Source organism: Nannobrachium achirus (assembly GCF_963921795.1).
Source record: "Nannobrachium achirus genome assembly, chromosome: 15".
Taxonomy (NCBI): Eukaryota; Metazoa; Chordata; class Actinopteri; order Myctophiformes; family Myctophidae; genus Nannobrachium; species Nannobrachium achirus.
This window is the reverse complement of record NC_137822.1, coordinates 9,698,819-9,720,983: the sequence shown is the minus strand read 5'-3', so window position 1 is coordinate 9,720,983 and position 22,165 is coordinate 9,698,819. Positions and strand designations below refer to the sequence as shown.

Here is a 22,165-nt window from a genome sequence, read left to right as displayed (position 1 = left end):
CAGTATAGATTCCCAGTGCATACTGGGTGGTGAGCTAACCCAGGGAACACTGATGGTGCAATGTTGATTCCCCTCATCCCTCACGGACTGTGTAGTAGGACAAAAAACAATCATAACAATGTAAGATACAGAATTAAAGGGCCCCAACTAGAGGGATTCAGACTCCACCTAAACCCTTAGTATTACAGAAAATCAATGACCATACATGAAGATAGTTAGCATTTGTTTTTAGGTTTTTTTAGAACTTTGATTATATTGTGTTTTTTATTTTATTTATTTTATTTTATTTTTTATTTTTTTTCTAGATAGATATCCATTTGCACTTGTTATATTGCTGTTGATGTACTGACATATTATCTTGTGATGTTTTGTATCTGCTTATTGTAAGTCGCTTTGGATTAAAAGCGTCTGCTAAATGCCTAAACTGTAAACTGAGGGATCAAAACCTAAATCTTTGGGAAAGACAGTTTTCTTTTTGCCGTCTTTTTCTTTTCTTTTATTTAAATACTCAAGTTGTTGTATTTTTGCGACCGCCAGGTCTCAGTTACTATCAAAACCTCTACCGGCTGTCAGTCGGTCAGTCTGTCTGTCTGTCCATCATGTCACACTTTTGCCCTACTCATATCTCTGCCACCCTTGCCCCTATCCATGCCAAACTTTGCACACACACTCCTTGGCATTTCTCACATGGCCCTCTTCTAGTGCCACCATGAGGCTGATTCTTGCAAAACACATGTTTGGACACCTACAGATTTTGCCCTAAAAGCACAAAAAAAGGTACACAGTATCTCTTAAGTGATGTAATCAACATGGATCTGTACCATTTCCCATATTCCCTTCCTGATTGGCTACCATTGCCTTCTAAAGTTTGTGTATGCGACCTGATGGTCGATTATCTCCCGATTAGGGAGTCTTACTGGTTTCTATGTTGGTTGTAATAAGTGATCACTCAATAATCTGAATTCACTGTTATCTGTGTCATTACTGGTATGCAACACTGTCTCTTAAAACACTAGAATTCTTCTGATACTAGTCCAGTTATTGACGCACGCACGACTACCTACCTGTATTACTAGTTCATTATAAGTTCACAAAAAAACTGAAAAATTACATCTTGTTTATATCAATCTTTTTTGAAGTACCGTTGTATCTACTTGTGCACAGAATTTGTACAAAAAAATGGACAGTGCCTGTTTTAGAAGAATTGTGTACATTGCCATGGTGGTTTATGTTTTTTTTTTTCCTTTTTGAAAATAAATATTGAGAAAATTGTCTTGGTTATTTATTCGTTAATGACTTTCAACATTACTTAATAATGCAGAGTGTGTCACTTTACTTGGGGCTCCAAATAACTATTAACTAACTCTTAACTAACTATTAGTTCCTCATTAGTTAATAATGAGGGGTGTGTCACTTTACTTGGGGCTCCAAATAACTATTAACTAACTATTAACTAACTATTAAGTAACAGTTGGACCAACCAGTATCAGGGGCTGAGTTATGGCCTTTTTAGCGGGCTGCAGTGGTCGGGGGTCCTCGACTAGGCGGCACAACCACTTTGAGTCCGTCCTGGGGGTCCCCGGAGCGGTGGTCCCCGGGAATCCCCCGTGAGAAGCTCTGTTGGGGGGGTCATTTTTCCAGTTATGCAGGAGGCGGTGCCGTCAGGGGGTCCCTGGAGCTCTGCGATACCTCCAGGGGTCCCTGGAGGGGGTCCCTGAGCGTGTGCCACTCTGCAGTCCCAGGCCGAGGTCCCAAAGTCGGATAGGAGTGGAGCGGCGGCCGCCTGGTTCTCCAGAGCCATAGTCTAGTCATATTACCAGGGGTCCCTGGAGGTGGTCCCCAGGGGTGGTCCCCCACTCTGCAGGCCGAGGCCCCAGAGTCGGATGCGAGTGGAGTGGTGAAGGCCCCTTGCGCCTGGTTCCCAAGTCCCAATTTTCCCCTCTAGCCCTGGATCCTTTGTAATCCTTCCCCTAATATGAGCACTCATGCTGGGCATAAAATTTACCGAAAAAAGTAGATCTACAAACCCCCCCATGTAGGCTCATATGAATTAATATATATTAAGTAACACCCTTAACTAATAGTGTTACTAAAGCAGGAAGTAATGATCAATTCATGGTACTTCATCATGAATTGAAGCTTAATAAATGCTTAAGTAATGTAATAGTAATACTTAACTAATGTATTAGTAAAGTATTACTTACTAGTTTTTTTTGGAGGTTATGAGAAAGTGTTACCGGTAAAATCTACCAGGTCACGGTGAATGCATTCAATGGCAAGAAAATGGTCATTGACTTGTGCAACACAGAGGATCAAATGAAGACCATGACAGTGTGGCAGCTGAAAGAGAAAATTGCAGAAAGGCTTCCAAGCAACGTTGGTAAGCAACTTTGGCAATGATGAGCAACATGTTTTGTGTGTGTAGCAGGGTGGGCAAGGAATTTACCTTTTATATAAATAATGTAAGACAACGCCACCTTGAAGTTTATATCAAGGAAAATAATAAATGTAGTTTCTATAAACTGGGTTCCCCATATGCACATGTTCAAAACAATGAGACCCGAGACATGATTTCCCCCCAAACACAAGTTTATTTGACTAAATGACAGGAAAGTATTCATAATGCAATAAGACATTTCATTAAGCTCCTAATTAAAAGCACTTAACTTAAAATACCATTATCAAGGCCAAAGTACACTGTATTTAGCATTACAACCTACTTAAACAGAGTCAATTGCCAGTGGGTGACTGATAACCATCAATAGGGGAAGTTAGCATAAAGGCTAAAACTAGAAATAGGCCACACTATGCCCACCTGAGCCTCAGAACACACACACACACACACACACACACACACACACACACACACACACACACACACACACACACACACACACACACACACACACACACACACACACACACACACACACACACACAGCAAAGAGATAAAGAGCACCACCGTGAAAAGGGTGCACGCATTCACTACAATAAATCAAACCTGTGGGCTACTGTGAGACCTATAGTGAACCCCTGTCGGCTGCACCACTTGGCTTACGGACTCTGGATGTATGGCATTTAAAGGGCTCAGTATTTGGGGAAAGAACAAAAAGACAAAACATTTATTAACAAACAATAAGAACTAGCTCAATAAACCAAGATCACCAATAATAAAACAGCCTAAACAAAACAGCAGTGGCGTTCTAAAGGAGGGAGAATATAAACACCTATTTAGTACACTGTCAATTAACCACATGATCAATACAAGTTCTTAGTGTGGTGTACCTGAAGTTGCAGTGTTTTGTCCTAGCCCTAGAACTCATCACCTCATAGGCACATGAACTCCTGAACATAATAAAATGGTGTTACAGTAGCCGCCAGGGGACCGTACCTATGTTCCCCAGGTTCTATGTACCCCAGGTTCTATGTTCCCAACTTTCTTACCACCTAAAACTACCCCTAACCCTAACCATAACCTCACTAAAACTAATGCTGTTAGGTGGGGAACATAGAGCGGGGAACATAGAACCTGGGGAACATAGGGTGGACCCCGCAGTGAGTCAACATCATGATTAAACATCAAGTACTGTACATGTCACTTATTACTCACCCTGGCAGAGCAAAGAATAAAACAAACATGAGACCAAGGTCGCAAGACCAAAACAGTCAGCACCACCAAGCAGTGGTTTGTTGGACTGCAAGGCATTTAAATGCTCCCACTGATTCCCAATGAGGAAGTGACTGTGCAGCTGTCCTATGGTGGCCTCTAAGCCCGGCTTTACACTGCCACTGAAATCTTGCCTGAATCAGATCTGAGTCACATCAAAAGTGGAATCCGATTTTTTTTAAATAGTCTAAATCCAGGTCACATGCAGGTCACATGAAATCCGATTTTGAAAAACCACATCCAGAGGTGGTTTCAAATCCGATCCATATCGGATCTGAGGACATCTGACTCAGTCTGAAAGCAGCAACCACATCCACCCCATAGAGTTATATGCAAGTCACATCAAACTGGCCAAGCGCCACTTGCTGCGCGAGCACGGCTGTAAATTACATCATTACAAAGCGCGAGTATTTACTATTTGATTACAGCTCACTGAGCACATGAGAAAATCACACCCGTGTGAAGTGGAGCTGTGTGTGTGTGTGTGTGTGTGTGTGTGTGTGTGTGTGTGTGTGTGTGTGTGTGTGGATCATGTGTACCGATTTTTGTGACATTTGAAGAAAATATGTAGGAAAAGGAGCAAAAAGTGTGTTTTGGAGAAAATTCAAGATGGCGGAAAATCTATCATGGCGCAAATGGGCGTGGCCTATATGGGGAGATGCGTCATGGCCCAAGGAATCCGGGGAAAAAAGATTTTTAATTTTCCGACCTACGGTTCAAGAGTTACAGGCCAAAACGTAAAGTGGGGTGTTATGGCGCCACCATGCGGCCAAATGACACAATTATTTTTTATTTAATCCTTGAAATCATTATGAACCTCCTCTCCAAGTCTTGAAACTCTAGCCCCTATGGTTTGCGAGAGACAAATAATTGAATGTGAGTTTTTGCGATTCCCATTATAAGTCAATGGGGAAAATTAATTCACTAATAAATTAATATCAATTAAACTATAGAACCTTTCTCTTAGAAAAGTAATAGCCCACGATTCCCGAGTAAGCCGGTCGATTTGACATATGGCGCGAGTGTGTGGTGGCAAAACTGTGGGACTAGTGGCGTGCTGAAGTTTAGGAAGTTCAGGCTACATACACACACACAGACAGACCCACACAGCCACGTATAGGGAGCCTGTGCTTCACACAGCTCCAAAAACAAAAGAGAAGAGAGAAAACACATGAGCTAAACAGTTAAACCAGAGAGAAGAGCGAAACACAAGAGTAAAGAAAAGAAGAGAGAAAAACTATATTGTAACGTGTGTTTACTATGGTCTATTATCTTGCATTTCCTGAACGTAATCAACTAGCGTTGACGTATAGTGACGTAACCTACGTCGTTACCACGGTAACCAAAGCATACATGTCACCGCAGGGCAGCTTTGGGCTGACGCTGTCTGAACGCACAGATCAGATCTGTGTCACTTGCAAATGGCTGTGTGAAAACTCGGGCCAAAAGATCGGATTTGACAACCAAATCGGATTTGGGCTGGATTTGACTGCAGTCTAAATCCGGCCTGGCTCATCTCTGACTGGCTACATGTGTAAAATAAAACAAAAACGTGCTGTGAAATGTACTTCAATTAGATATTCAATTAGATACTCTCTTGTGTGTGCAGGCAGTGATAAACTGCGGCTGATCTTCGAGGGCATACAACTGTGGGACGGTTCGACACTGTCGTCTTGTGGAGTCCAGCACGAGTCAGAACTCGATGTGGTCCTCAGACTTCCTTGGAGGCCTGAATGGGGGGATCTCGATCTGTCTGAATGGCAGCCCACTACTACATCAGAGTCAGATCAGAAGATGTCGGATACGCAGGCACAGTCTAAAAAAAAGATGGATAAAATCTACCAGGTCACGGTGAGAGCATTCCAAGGAAAGAAAATGGTCATTGATTTGTGCAACACAGAGGATCAAATGAAGACCTTGACAGCGTGGCAGCTGAAAGAGAAAATTGCAGAAAGGCTTCCAAGCAACGTTGGTAAGCTACTTAGGCAATGATGAGCAACATGTTTTGTGTGTAAAATAAAACTAGAGTGTGCTGTAAAATGTACTTCAATTTGATACTCTCTTGTGTGTGCAGGCGGTGATAAACTGCGGCTGATCTTCAAGGGCATACAACTGATGGACGGTTCGACCCTGTTGTCTTGTGGAGTCCTGTTGTCTTGTGGAGTCCAGCACGAGTCAGAACTCGATGTAGTCCTCAGACTTCCTTGGAGGCCTGAATGGGGGGATGTCGATCTTGACGAATGGGGGGATCTCGATCTTACTAAATGGCAGCCCACTACTACGCAGGCACAGTCTAAAAAAAAAGCAAAGATGGGTAAAATCTACCAGGTCACGGTGAGAGCTTTCCATGGAAAGAAAATGGTCATTGATTTGTGCAACACAGAGGATCAAATGAAGACCATGACAGTGTGGCAGCTGAAAGAGAAAATTGCAGAAAGGCTTCCAAGCAATGTTGGTAAGCTACTTTGGCAATGATGAGCAACATGTTTTGTGTGTAAAATAAAACTAGAGCGTGCTGTAAAATGTACTTCAATTTGATATCTCTTGTGTGTGCAGGCGGTGATAAACTGCGGCTGATCTTCGAGGGCATACAACTGATGGACGGTTCGACCCTGTTGTCTTGTGGAGTCCAGCACGAGTCAGAACTCGATGTGGTCCTCAGACTTCCTTGGAGGCCTGAATGGGGGGATCTCGATCCCACTGTGACAGACTACTAGATGGACACGAGAGAAAGAGAAAGAAGCATGCTGCTGTTCTTTTTGACCCTGCTGATACTATACTTGTTTTCTGTTGATGCCGACCAGTATTGTTCTGTAACACAACACAATATTTGCCATGTTAGGCTGTTGTTCAACTTCAGACATTATTGTGATTTAGGTCATTGGCAGAACTTTGTTGGAAAGTCTGTTATAAAGTTATAAATACAAGTTTCCTGTTTAGAAGTTGCAATGATCTCTTCCTTGGTGTTCTGTTCACCTCATTATTGAAAACATAAGTTTGATAAAATGGGCTGTTAGTAGATGTAATTTATTTTAAATTTTTGAACAGTGCAAACCGCTCCTAAGCACCGCTTTGTGTTAGCCAAAATATGGCAATGGTGACAACATGGACCAATGAAAAGCTGTTATCATGTAAGACTATGATGTCATGAGTTAGAAAACAGAACAATTCAACCAAACGCTTATTTGTCCATGGTGTCATAGACACAGAAGCGTCCGATTGGTTTGCCTGTCTTAAAAAAAATAGAAAAAAATAGCAATGTCATGAATTGGCCAAACAGAACAGACCATTTGAAATTTGAATTTCAAAATTGTATGAGATGAATATTACGCATAATCTGAGATAATAACCACACTTTTAGACAGGTTATTTTCACAGGTTTTAGATGACACACAGCTCACACAAGCTTAAAATACAAACAAATGGCCTCACACAAAAAATCCTTAATGAAATGAACTAGGCCAACATTTCCTAGCTCCATCTATATCACCTTTTTCCACAGATATCCTTCGAAATATTGGCCTAAGTTTTGATTGATTGACGAGTTTATTATCAGTTTGCATTCGAAAAAAGTTTCATGACAGCACAAATCACTGGTACAAGGTTCAACTAAAAGGAGATTCTAGTAAGCGTCACGGCTTATTTACACAGGAACCACTTTTTGTATATCATATAACATTGAAATAAAGACAAAGGTGCCACAGAGTGGCACAGACATAACGTACCAGGCAGTCATTTAAATCCTAAAGGTTTAAATCCTTTTATTAATTAGATCTTGTATTTGAACTGTACTGTCTTGTACTTTTGCTATGCAAACTGCTAATATAGTATTCATTCAATCAATCAATCAATCAATCAATCAATCAACAACTACCAACCTTCGCTTATAGGTCGCTTATAATAAGCGTACATGGCAACACTGTCTGGACCCAGTCCCAGACGCACCGCCGCGCCCTCTGTAGGTGTTAGTGGTGTATTGCAGGCAGCTGGGCTCCAGCACCGTCCTCTCCGTCCCCATAGAGACCAGCGGCTACAACATGGACCACACCAGCACGACAAGAAGCCTCCCTCATTCACCACGCAATGGCCGCGAATGATATTAGAAAAAAACAACCATGTCGGAAGAAAAACACACGGTCGGATTAATATCACGTTCTTGTTGCTCTTGACCTGTTGTTAATGTCGCTGTTTTGGGATTAACTGCTGATCAGTGATGTTGATGTAGCCCCGGCCGGCCGGGGAGGATATCTTTGGGCAGGGAGGAGTCCTCCGTTATATTTCACTGTCAGGTGAAGTGCAATGTTTTTCTTGCTATGATTTCTTAATTTAATTGATAACACCCCCCTAAACACACACACACACACACACACACACACTCACCCACCACCCCCACCCCCATTGGGTTTGATTATTATTAGCTACAGGGGGAGAGGAGAGGGTCCTCCTGTTGGAGATGGGAACGTTTTATTATGTTTGTGTTTTTGGCAGCACAGCGTTTAGCTAAACGCTTCTGTTCCAGACAGACTGCTATAGCAAGCAAGCAGCCTATACTGCTTTGGGGGTCAGTTTAGCTAACAGGACAGCCAGCTAACGCCTAGCTAATAACAGATGCGATTGATTGATTGATTTTTTTATTGATTGATAGATTGACTGATGTAGCATCTGCGTGTGATAAGTGTTTAATACAAAAAAATATATAAATCATGATGCTGCTTAGAGAAGGGTGGGCGTGTGACATTCATTCCATTCATTCTGGTTGTTTTGCTATAGGAGGCCCTTGCTGTTGTCGACCAGTGGTTTTCAACCTTTTTCATAATCAAGGTCCAATTTATTTATTCGGCATTTGAGCCACGGACCACCGTTTGATGAGATGTAGCTCTCAGACCCAAAACCTATAATATTTTGTTATCTTTGGATAACCATGCTGTAGGTATTGATGTGATGCCATAGAGGAGAGATAACAGGCAAACATTGACCAAAATAACATAACAAATATAAATAATTGTGTATGTAAATTAAGTAATGCATATATTTAACAATAATTTAGCTCTTGAGAGTGTAAAATGAAACCAGGTCCATTTGGTTTCATTTTACACTGGAGTTAAAGATCTAATAAGGGTCCATTTGGTTACCAACTCTCCATCATTTAGCCAGGGTTGTCAACATTGGACGGTCAGAATCCAGGAGATTATTTTTTTGGGGGGTGCGCGGAACTCTCCTACCGGGGTCTGGGGGTCCTCTCCCCAAAACCTCTTAACAGATATATATATTTTCCTGTGTTCTGTTGAATTTTGTGCATGTTCGATACTTTTATCGTGCTTGCTTTACTAGCACTGGTACACTTTTAGCCTTAAAATGCCAAATGTAGGTGAATGAATAATAATGACTTCTCATCTTTAAGTCATTACAAGTATAATTATGATCTTTCTTGCATGCATTGCCCCCAACCCTAAAGCGCGGCGTCTGGGGGTCCTCCCCCCGAAAAAATTGAACATAGTAGATGTAATTTCCTGTGTTCTGGTGAATTTTGTGCATGTTTTATACGCATGTATTGATGACTGAACCAAAGGACATCTTTAATGATGACTTCTAATATTTAAGTCATTACTTAAGTGAATATGTGTCTGATCTTTCTTGCATTCATTGCCCCACCCCTAAAGCGGGGGGTCTGGGGGTCCTCCCCCAGAAAAAAATGTACATAGTAGATGTCATTTCCTGTGTTCTGGTGAATTTTGGGAGTTTGATACAAAATCCAGGAGAAATCCAGGAGATTTGCCAATCCAGGAGACTCCCAGGAGAGGGGTTCAAAATCCAGGAGACTCCTGGGAAATCCAGGAGAGTTGACAAGCCTGCATTTAGCTGGGGACCACCTGGAACGCCCTCAAGGACCACTGGTGGTCCCCGGACCACTGGTTGAAAACCACTGTTGTCGACTAGTGGTTCTCATTCTCAAAGTGGATTCCAGGGACTGTGGGTTCCTTTACGGGGGTCTAAATTGACCCATACAAGTCTGTAACTCTGACAGTGGACAAATGGAACCAAATTGGTTCCACTTGTACACTGTCAGAGTTAAGGGGAGACCTTGGAATTGTAAAGTTTGAGAAACACTGGACTACAGCAGCTAAAGATGAATGATGTAATAGATGCAGTTGTGTTGTAATAAAGGAGATGGCTGTTGATTCTCCCCCTCCTTCACGTGTTCTATATGTTGCTGTGTTGCTGTGCTGTAGGATGGATGCTGGCAGGAGGAGAGCGGAGCCAGCTGGAGGAGCAGGTGACGTGCTGGATGTTCACATAGTACCGCTGGAGATGTACGATTCAGCAAGAGCCAAGATAGATGCCAATTTCCGCTGGTTGTTTGCCAAAGCTTATGGCAAAGGTTAGTCTTATTTCTTTCTTTCTTTCTTTCTTTCTTTCTTTCTTTCTTTCTTTCTTTCTTTCTTTCTTTCTCTCTCTCTCTCTCTCTCTCTCTCTCTCTCTCTCTCTCTCTCAATTAATCACATTGATTGATTGATTGATTGATTGATGGATGGATAGATTTGATTGAATACTTTATTAGAAGTTTGCATAGGAAAGGCACAGGACAGTACAGTTCAGATACAAGGTCTACTAATAAGATTTAAACCCAAGAAAATAAATGGCTTGTTTACATTGGGGTTGACAGCACAATATATCCCAAGCATTTCCCAGCTATAGTGTCTTTGTGCCTTATATAATCAGTAACTCCAGAATGGTTTGTTGTCTTGGCATGGTAGGCTATATCGTGACAATCCGATGAATGGACATAATCAGTCAAGCTTTTCTTTATAAAGATTTGTTTTTGGGCTTTTTATGCCTTTATTTGATAGGACACAGTAGACTGACAGGAAATGGGGAGAGAGATGGGGAATGACATGCGGCAAAGGTCGCCTCGATCGGGAATCGAACCAGCGACGCCAGCAGGCATCATAGCCTAGTATGTGGTATGCACCTTGACCACTAGGCCAGCGGGCGCCCCATCAGTCAAGCTTTTCATTTCATTCAGAAGGCTTTAGGCCTCTATCTCTCACACGGGGGGCTCTCTCCATTCCGACATTTCGCCACTCAAACAGTGACTTCTTATTGTCGGAGTGGCAACACTTCCATAGAGGTTAAGGTTAGGGTAAGGGTAAGAGATAGGGTTAGTGTCTGTCGGAAAGGAGACATGTCGGAATGGAGAGATGCACCCCTCTCACACACATAGCACACACATGTCGTCCCGTGCCAGAGTTGAACTGGGTAACCCCGCGACATGCAGAGAAACAGAGCATGCTGTTTGTTTGGTTTTACCTCGTACAGTTTCAGTCCCAGCACTAGTTCAGTTGGATCACATGTAACACAGTAACGCAACCATTTACATCACAGTAGCTATAACGGCGTTACTGACTGGGAAAAGGACTGTGTTACGTTATTAGTTACAGAGAAAAGTTGTTACATAACACTGTTACATTGTAACGCGTTATTCCCAACACTGATCGTGAGCAACATGTCAACATAAAATAGCTGCTACACAACATGAATTAACTCTGCCAACTTGCCAAGGGGAGGAGAGTAGGCTATTGCAAATTGGCAACAACACTTATGTCAAGTATAAACCATCCATCTCATGTCTCTATAAGAGGTCCTAAAAATGATGCAAAGATGGATTCAGTATCTATCATATTGATGGTTTGTCAGTTCTCGGGTTCAAGGCTATTGTCAGGATTAAAGCAGGAATTAAGTGGAACACTAACCCTTGGCCCTAAGAAGTGGTTAGGTTTAGGTTTAGGTTTAGGGCGTTATTGGACTCAATACGCGTAAGCATGATTATGTGCATTGGAACTAGGGATGGTCCGATCAGGTTTTTTGGAACCGATCACCGAGCACCGATCACAAAAGTGTGATCACCCGATCCCGATCAATCACCGATCCGATCAAGTTATTATTTATATTTTCTAAATGTTAATGTTTTAACTTTATTTCATTCATTCACTCACGAATTCATTTATATATTTGCCTTATAGTTATTTACCAGCATTACTATGTATTTATTATCATAGCAGTAACTAATTATTCCTTCAGCACTGTGGAAATCAATACCCCAAAATGGCCTCAAGTGGGCATACTGAACGGCTGGTTGATCAGATGCACCGATCCGATCGGATCGGTGAATTTACCTTTTGATCTAAACCACCGATTATCGCCGATCATGCTTTGATCGGCCCGATCCGATCCATTGCGATTGATCGGTAACATCTCTAATTGGAACTGATCAGAAAGCTGGAAGTAAAATATGTGATGTAGTATAATAGAAATACTTGACTAGATGAAGAAGCTCATTTCACAATATTGAATGTACAGTATTTATGTTGGCCAGCTAGCTTTACCGTACACATCCCCAGACAGTAAAATCAGTTTTTACACATCTCAAACACATGCTGTGTGTTGTGTGAATTAGGTGTACTGCTCCCTTACTGTATTCATTTGATCTCCCAAGTACCAGGTCAAATAATCAGACTCAATCAATCAATCTTATTTGCATCACAATCATCTGTCTGATTTACTTGGTTGTGCGCTAAACATAGCAGATCTACAAGCTCACAGCGTGTCGCACCGTGACGCGTTGTGAGCTTGTAGATCTGCTATTTTTGGTGCGCAATGCTGGCGGACTGTAAGCCCAAACAGAGAGCTATTTCCTTCCTACAGTAGATGTCTGGATTATCTTGGTGGGATTATGTTGCAACGTGCTTGTGGAGCGTTAGGAAAGTGTGCGGCCAAAGCTGAATGGGTGGAGAGGACGTCTGGGAATCAGAAGGTTGACGGTTCGCCCAGTCTGTGTGTCAAAGATCTGTTGAGCAAGGCACTAAACCCCTAACTGCTCCCTTGGAGCTGTTAATGTATGTATAGTGACAATACCCCCAAAACAACTAACAGGGACTAAATATTAGTAAATAATAATATTATATTCATAATAATAATAACCATTATTAATAATATAAATATTATTGTCGTTGGAATGTTTATATTGCAGAGGGTCTGGTTTATGGTTATTATACACGTTGAAAAAGAAGGGTATGGTATTAGAATGACCAGACTCTGATCTCTACGCACACAAGTCCAATGTCTTGCCTTTTTTCTGAATAAAAAGAAAGATCATGCATAATTTAAAATTAAAATGTCCCCTATAACACATAGAGATGATGCCCAGTCATTCTGTTAAGCCTGTAGCTAGCACATTGAATAATAACAACTGTTTATAGCGCGTGTCGACATTGTATGATATGATCTCAATAAGAATATAGCAAAATGCTATTCCAGGCTGATATATCTTTATGTTTGTTGCATGTTACATTGTATGATAGAGTAGAGTGCAAATAATAACACACATTGCAGGATCTTGGTCCAAAATTCGGAACACTGCCACAGTCTGCCAGAAATCTGTTACTTGTTACTATAACTGTATTTGGTCACAAAGGCAGCTGCCACTAGCATCGCCTTCCGTTCTGTCTCACATAATTATTTAAATAATTTCCTCTGGTACAGCTTTATTGTTGCAGAAAAGTAGAATGGGCTTGTCAATGTCAATGCTGCTTCCAATACACCACTGCTAAATTAAATTAAAATGTATACCGGTATATCTGGTTTTCAGTCTTTCAGAAAAATATGCAGTGCCAGTAGTGACATACCGTAGCTAGCAGTGGAAATCAACTGTAACAATTCACCTCTTATTGAAATAATAGTTGCTTAATGGATAAGGAGAGTGGACCATTCTGATTCTGAAAGGATTTAGGCCTTTGTTAACCAATAAGCAAGGCAAAATGTGGCATGCAGGTGGGTGCCCGGTGGCACAGAGTAGACCATATGCTCATGTGCTCCTTGTGAGTGCAAGGGACCCCAGATTGAATCGAACCCCTGTCTTGTCTCACACGTCTCCCTTCTCTCTCTCTGACTCTACCCTTGGTTTCCTGTCCCTCTAGTCCTAGTTAGTTCCCAAACCTTTCAGGCCGTGACCTCCCCAAATAATCATATTTGAACTGGGGACCCCCCCAAAAGAGGAGACTAAATGAAATACTTGATGTCATTGCACTTTGAGAAGGCTGTCGCTCTCCATTCCGACATGTCGCCACTCCGAAATTGACTTCTTATTGTCGGAGTGGCGACACTTCCATAGGGGTCAAGTTTAGGGTAAGGGTTAGAGATAGGGTTAGTGTCGGAATGGAGACATGTCGGAAAGGAGACATGTCGGAGTGGCGGGGTGTAACCCTTTGAGAAACATCAGTAGCAGTTGCTCCAGAACTTATTTATGGGGGAGTGCTATGCTTAAGGATCTTTTACAAAGATCACTTTCAACAGGAGCTACGACATTAATAAGCCATTACAATAACTGAATCTGAATATTCCTCTGTCTGTAGTGTAGATATGGGCTTTTGTGTCATCAAATAAGCTTTCAATGGAGAATATGTGCGTGTCTTCACTGTGCAATCTGTAGCTGTGGATATACGTACAGTATGTGCAGTTTGTGAATGAAGCGACAATGATACATGATACAATGCTACACTAATGTGTTAACGTGAGCATACTGTAAAAAGTCATCTGGTCTGACCATGACAAGCTTACCACTTTCTGTGACTTCTGTGCACAGAAGGTCACTGTGGCTGTCATTCCTGCTGTTTTCACAGTAGCCTACATGAGTCAGATCAGATCCGTCCTTTGCAGAATAAATCCCTGTTCAGCGGAGGGCTGCCTGTAATCAGACAGTGGATCTAGCCTTTGTTCTATAGATCCAGTTATGGTATTATTTTGGCCCGTCATAGGTTGTACTGAATGTGCACAGCGGAAATAAACAAGATTTGTATCTGCTATTTGTCATAGCTCCAAATTAAAGTGAAATTGTGGTATATAATTTGGCCCATTAGACATGCAAGAGTCTTTGTAAGGTCTGTGTTGCACTTAAGGGTGGGCGATATGGAAAAATACAATATCACAATATTTTTCCAAGCTGTATCACGATACACGACTTTATCACGATTCTTTTTCACGTTGGTTTTTATGGTTATTTTTTAAGTTACTTGACAAAAACAAGACTCTCTGAGTTCCTTTTGGGAGGTCTACCGGTAAATTGAACTTTACGAGTATGTAACTCTGACAGCATGCAAATGAAACCAAATGGACCCTTACGGGTCCATTTGGTTTCATTTGTATGCTGTCAGAGTTAAGTGGAGACCTTGACATTTTAAAGTTTGAGAACTACTGATTTAGACCAAAATGCAGGTTTAAATTAAATTCTGCAATGAATCTCAGTATTAACGATTAGACAGGATTTTTTTACGATGGCTACATCAATTGTATCACGATATATACAATATCTCTGAAAAGGCATATCGTGGAGACATTGTATCGTCTCAACGATAATTATCACCATATCGCCCACCCCTGGTTGCACTTGCAAGTAAACACTTCTTTGTTTTCTGAGACTGCCCTCAGAGAGCAGACATACAGACTAGTAAACATCACACCATCAGTCCACCACCTTTCCCCCTGGAACGCCCCGCGTCTCCTAATCTGATTGGCTTCTGGTGACGTCAGAGTGTCAGGGGCACTAAGTACAGTGCCTGCCATCAGTGAACTAAAGACTGAGACAGACTGGGGCTTTAACTAACTCCATAGACCTACAGTAGCTTCATTGACTGATAGCAGACTGCACCAGATGCTCAATGATACTGCTCAAGTAATGATACTGTAAAGTTCAATTACCACAATAATAAGATTGCTGGCTCCCGCTTGCTGCCCGCACAGAGTACAAAACACTGATGCTGGCCTTCAAAGCAGCCAAAGGTCTGGCACCTCCATTACCTTCAAAGCCTGATCGACCCCTAAAACCCCACCCGTTCACTCAGATCAGCTAACACAGGGATGTTGACAGAACCTTCGCTAAAATCTCCAGGACAAAAATCCACTCGTCCTGGACAATTCGCCCTCCTGGCCCCCAAACTGTGGAATAAACTCCCTGTTGCACTTAGAAGAGCAGACTCACTCCCTAGCTTCCGGCGTGGCCTGAAGACTCACACACTCCACCTTAGCCCATAGCACTTACCGTAGCACTCGCCTACCTTCAATGACCGTAAGTTAGATAGTTTTTTCTATTCGTTTTTTTTTTTTCTAGATTTTTACTGAATAGGTGCTTGGTCTACCTACCTATGTTCTTTTTCTTGGATTGAAATGTCTATGCATTTGATGTATTTGCCTTGCTTATTGTAAATCGCTCTGGATTAAGAGCGTCTACTAAATGCCAAAATTGTAAAATTGTTATTGCTTATTCTTTAGATACTTTCTTTTTTTTTACAGTTTCTTTAACTGTCAATTGAATGTTTTAGTATCGGGTCAAAGCAGGGTTCATCGCCATGCTGGCTTGTGGTGGACATTTTGTCAAAATTATTTTTTTGCCACGGACAAAGCAAATGAGTGGACAATAATGTTACCAGAAACATATAAAAAGCCAGCCCTGAATGACCATAACAGGTCTGTAACTCTTTGTGAGTGTAAGGGTCCATTTGGTTCCATTTGTACACTCTCAGAGTTAAGGGGGTCCTTGCATGTTATGTTATGTTATGAAGAGCATATGATTCCAAGATTCTAAGGTGGCCGTAGCTTATTAGTGGGCTGAGAGAGGCTGATAATAATCAGACTTTCACCCCTTTTCCCCCGGTCCTCCAGTATACAGAACATGTCAATGTGTCCATGGGCCTCAACAGCGCCAGTGACCATCTGAGCATCCATCAACTAGGTGAACATGAACATCATATTAAGTTTAGATTATTTTTTGAGTGGGACTCATATCTTTTCATTGATGTGAGAGTGGAGAGATTACAAGAGTCAACCCACCATTATTGGATTAGAACGTGGCTGTTTGCTGGATAAGACTGTTGTCTGTACTGGTTTAATGGCCTAATTTATGCTCCGTTGTGGGACACCGTCGTACAGCGAAGTATAAATCTGGCTTAAGGGCCAGTGCTTGAGTCACATGTTCGAAGTGTTTAATGGGATAGAACGCTGCCTCAAGTACAAGTGCATTTTAAACACAGCGTGTTTGTTTAGACTGGCACGTATTACTTTGGCCTTTTGGAGAAGCAACAGTTGTTCAGAGAGGCCTACTCCAGGGGTCCCCAAACCTTTCCATGCCAAGGACCCCCAAATAGCTGTAGCCTCTGGCTGCGGTGGGCTTGTGCTGTAGATTGACTATTTCAGCTATTTTCAAAATGTTTGGTAATGTGAAACATTATTCTGAAAGAGTTTTGATCGATTGATGCGAGAGGGGGGCAGTCATTTCAAGTACCTTTCCTTTTTCAAAAACTGTCTGGGGTACAACCAAAAGCGCCCCCAGAAGTGTGTTAAAGTTAAATAACCCTTTAAGGTGCATGTTCTTACTCTTAGGTTATAAACATCTACAGTATGTATTCAGAAGTACTGTACTGTATGTCTGTGCTGCTGTGTGGCTTTTGGCATTGCACAGAGGCATGGTTCACCCCGCGGGCTGCCTCTGACTTCAGACAGCCTGCCTATAGCAGCTACAGCTAGCCTATATATGTCAATTCTAGAAAATGAAGCGTAGCGTTAGTTCATGCAGGACACGCAAGTCTCGCCCGCCTCAGCTCCTATTCCTGTTCCTCATTCACAGCTCTGCTGGTCATTACGTCACACTCCAATCAGAGCTCACGGTCTGTAAGGGAGGCTCCTTTAAATATGGCTTGCATTCACTATAGCTCTGCTTGTCTTGCTGCCAGCTTTGCATCTGCTGCTACTTACAGTAGCTGCCTCCTCCACCCCAGCCTCCACCTTTTGATCAGAGTCTGGCATAGGCTCAAATACTAGTGATTTTATGTCTGCTGATTCAAGCTAATATGTCAGTGTATTGCTATATCCCTATGGGTGGGGGGGTTTTGCTTAACGCCTAGCAAGCTGCTTGGACAAACGTCTGGGAACATCTCCGAAAGCGGAGCCTTTAACGCCAAGTTTAACTGTATTCCATTAGTTGCAATACATGGTTAAACCTACTTTGACGTGACGGTTCCTGACTGAACCAGTTCTTTATCAGTGACCACCCAAAATAGTATTTCTTTGTGTTATTAATTTTGCATATGACAATGATTTTCATAGGGCCCACCAACTGCACTCTGATGGTAGTCTGATGGGTGGGCCACGTGCATTTTCAGAGCATCTTTATTTGTTGCCAGCATCACAATGAAAACTAGATTTACACCGTGGCAATTACTGTCTTCAGTTTAGAGTTTAGATTACTTGCACAGTGCTGACTGTACCTAGCGTACATGCAAGGGTGCGCTGCAATAGGTCTGCAGAACAGTCATGTAGTCACTATTCAGCCACAGAGCATTTCCTTGACTGTCAGCTTGATATGTGCCGATCGATCTGACCTTCTTGTGTCTGCAAGAGTAGGAGCAAAGACATGCATGCACGCACACGCACACGCACACGCACACACACACACACACACACACACACACACACACACACACACACACACACACACACACACACACACACACACTTCCACTCTCTCTCTTACACACACATAGGGTATGATACAGCCTTGCTCCAGATGTGACCTCAGCCAATGGGTGCAGCTCGGTGCTTTGTCACATGGCATTATTGTCCAGAATTGGGGGACCGGGCGATTAAAGGTCTTCCTATTTTCCAAAGCTGCATAGCAAATTTTACGATACTGACATGTTCCATGTGGATGTCTTTTGTAAATACGGGATGGTAAAATGACAGCCTGTGCAGAATTAAACAACAAACGTCCGTTGCACTGATCTGCTACTGATTGGGATGGGAATGCACTACATTACTTTATCTTTTTTTGATCAATGAAGGCTGGAGATTCGATTACTGTTGTCTGGGGAAGCTTCCCTGTGGAACGAATCTTTTGTCAGAGTTTTAGTTGAGGAAATCAACACTGTAGAATAGTATACCACTCTCACATGTCTGTCTGGCTGTCTCTTCCTGTTACTACAGTATTTTGCAGACAACCAGGGTGGGGTCTTGGGTATCCAGACTGAGGACAGCCAGGCTCTCCCTGCTGGGCGCAGGCTCACATTATGCAGACGAGGACGACAGTATGATAGGATGAGCTTTCCCCATTAATGTCAGAAATGGACACATTTTGATTAAAAGTCAGAGTCTAATAATGGTGTGGCCTCCATTTGTCACATCACAGGCTTACAATGAAATGAAATTATAATGACTCTAATCATGCCTAAAAAGAGCAGCATTAGATACTCCTCTTGTCTCTGGAGACATTGGATTGAGTGTCTGTATGTTTTTTAGTGCCTTTTCTGTTGTGCCCTGTTGTTGTTGTTGTTGTTCTTGTTTTTAATCTCTGTTGTCTCTTGTATTGTTGATTGTTGATATATGGACCTGTAGAGTCTGAAATAAAGATTGATTGATTACAAGTGTAAAGAAGTGGGTGGAATTATTTGATTGATTGATTGATTGATTGATTACTTTATTAACAGTTTGCAAAAGGTACAGAGGTTATTATACAATAATTGCTAAAAGGATAAAAAGCCCAAAGGATAAAAAGCCCTGAGGGCTTGTTTCCATTGTGGTCCTGTGTATTCAATTCGTCAAGACATACAAAGAAGACACACAACTATACAACTATATTTTATATTTACAGAAAAACATTGGTGAGTACGTAAGTTTGTCTTACAAGTTTCAGACTCCCGTCATCGTCATTTGCTGTTAAAAGCATAGTATGCTAATACAACATGCATTTGAAATAGCAGCAGATATCATAACAGGACAGTGTATTCAAAAAGTGACAGTGCCAGCGACAGAGCACGCCTGCAATCAATTGAGTACCTGAGACGAATAACAGTCTAATGCCTCGTGCACACTACAGATATATAGTTGAACGTTTTGCTTGGTAATTCAATGTAATCTCAATGGAAACCAGCTTTAAAGCTTTCAAAGCTTTGTTCTGAGCATCTCCTGCATCTTAAAGCTGGTTTCCATTGAGATTACATTGAATTACCAAGCTAAACGTTCAACTATATATCTGTAGTGTGCACAAGGCATAAGTCTGTATTTTAAAATTTTGGATAAAGATTTTTTTATTTTATTTACCAGACTGTAAACCACAAACTAAAAGTTTTTAATTTCTTAAAGTCTTAATGTACTCCCCCCTCATTTTGTTGAGTTAGATATTTTTACTTAACTCATATATATTAGGAATTATAAGACATAATACTTATAGAAAGTGGAAAAACAATATATCTCCAGCAGTTTGTGGAACAACAGCTTCGTACACACCGCCGGCGAATTGGCGAATAGCGAATTAGCGTATAATTCGCCTTTTGTTTAAAACCTTATAAAGTCAATGGAAGCATCCACACCAAACGCGAATTTTAAAAATGCGAAAAGGCGTCTGTTTTTTATTCGCCCTTGTGTCGAATTTAGCGAACATTCGCTGGTGAACTCCTCTCTCTCTCTGTATTAAATCAAGCTCACTCTATCCTACTTAAAGAGAGAGAGAGAGCAAGGTCGAGGGACCTTGCCTTTGCATTGCTTTTCCGTGTCTCTCGTCTGTGTGGCTGCTTGGGGAAAGTACTCGAATGTCTACTGGTAAAAGCATGGTTTATGTATGTTTTATTGTTAATTTATATCTACAAAAAGACTAATGTTTTAAAATAAATCGCTGGGTATTAAATACAATAGGATCCGAAATGTAGTGGAGTAGAAGGAAAGTAGCCTACTGGGAATTGGACTCAAGTACAAATACCTACAAGTACAGGCTACTCAAGTAAATGTACTTTTAATTACTTTACACCACTGCTGCTGCGAGCTGCCTGTATGTGGGGGAACGGAGCGGAGGGGGAAAGGTGAAAGCGTGTTGTTTGATGTGATGGGTTGTGTGCGCAGGCAAAGACATTCTTCTTTTTCTTTTTATTATTTAATAAGCTGCCAGGTCATCATCACTTGAGGATGGATTCCAGTGTTTTATTTGTTTCCCTGTCTCCATTCTCCTCTCTCCTCTCTCTCCTTTCTCCTGTGGCTACAGTACAGGCAGATATCACCCCCTCGTATTTAGGCGAATTAAGCGAATATTATACGCATATTCGCGTCGCTTTATGGTGTGTATGGAAAAAGGCGAATCGCGAATTCTTCGCCTTTTTGGTTCGCTTATTCATGTCGCTTTCGCTAATTCCCCGGTCTGGACAGAGCTTAAGTCCGTAAAAGCAATGTTCAGCAGACAAAGGGAGCAGATAACATTAAAACCGACAATTAAACAAAATGAGGGGGGATTGCATTAACAATTTAACAGATTAATAATGACTAGTTTGTGGTTTACAGTCTGGTAAATCCAAAAATATATAGATTCAAAAAAATTCAAATATGGACTTCACCGTATCACCGTATCATTGCTTCCTTCATTCAATTGTCTGCTTCTCATCTTTGCCCCTCTCTTTCTCTCTCTCTCTTTCTCTCTCTCTCCTAAGACCACATCCCCGAGGACCTCCAGGACCCGTTCTACACAGACCAGTATGAGCAGGAGCACATCAAGCCTCCGGTCATCCGCCTGCTGCTGTCGGGGGAGCTCTACTGCAGGGTGTGTGGGCTGATCCTGAAGGCCGAGCAGGCCTCCTCTCTGCACAGCCACCAGGCCGTCATCCAGGCCCTCTCCAGGAAGGGCTTCTACGTTCTGCAGAGCGACAACACGCCCGTCTCTGACGAGGACCTCGCCTCTGCTCCCATCAAGATGGTACGTAATATGAGCAACCCTCACGTCCCCCAGACTGATCCTAAAGAAAATAAATAAGCGCCTCAGACACACTGATGCAATTTTTATTTTATGATAACGATCATTGCCCACTCACATATGTTGCGGGGAAATGCACACACACATACACACACAATCCTTTTTTGAGACCCCCATTATCTGGGGGTCCATGTCCGTGTATACCTCCTGAGCCACTGCCTCTAGCCTTTTAAACATTCTCTGAGAAATGATGCTTTGGTGACAAAGTGTCAAAACCACGTTCAGAGGAAAATAGTTTTTTGATGAGCGAAACATCGCCTGAGACTTTGCACAAAGCAGAGGGACTTTTACTTGGCTTTCTCTGGGTTTGAAAGCTTTATTGTGTTTATTCTAAAGGCCACACTGGTGGGTGCAGCCTTATGCACTGCAGCTCTCCACACAGTAGCTGCATTATTAAATCTGCCAGGTTATTATAGCAGCATGGATACTGTGTTTTTCCCTTCCACCAGCGGCAGCTTGAGAATTGGTAGGGACTAGGGAGACCATCTGCTGAAGCTGACCACCCTGTCCTGTAGCCAGCTTCACAGTATGCAGTTGCTCCACCAGCACTATAGTGAAATAATTGCCAAAACACTTAGATTTCTATGATAATATAACATACAGAAACAGTATATACAGTATATAGAAGAATAATGTAAAAAACAATCAATCGATAAATTGACCAT

General features: G+C 42.0%; 1 protein-coding gene across 1 annotated transcript in view; it reads left to right on the top strand.

Moving 5' to 3' along the window:
- Window positions 1-2,283: 2,283 nt before the first annotated feature.
- The window catches only part of LOC308299573 (calmodulin-regulated spectrin-associated protein 1-B-like), a gene marked incomplete at both ends in the record, with an annotated part of 43,307 nt that continues 23,425 nt past the window's right edge, over window positions 2,284-22,165 (top strand). Inside the window, 6 exons of the mRNA XM_080743368.1 lie at window positions 2,284-2,380; window positions 5,277-5,639; window positions 5,742-6,122; window positions 6,224-6,305; window positions 9,898-10,046; window positions 21,181-21,443. Coding sequence (XP_080599494.1) covers window positions 2,284-2,380; window positions 5,277-5,639; window positions 5,742-6,122; window positions 6,224-6,305; window positions 9,898-10,046; window positions 21,181-21,443 — 1,335 coding nt within the window. The remainder of the gene's footprint in view (window positions 2,381-5,276; window positions 5,640-5,741; window positions 6,123-6,223; window positions 6,306-9,897; window positions 10,047-21,180; window positions 21,444-22,165) is intronic.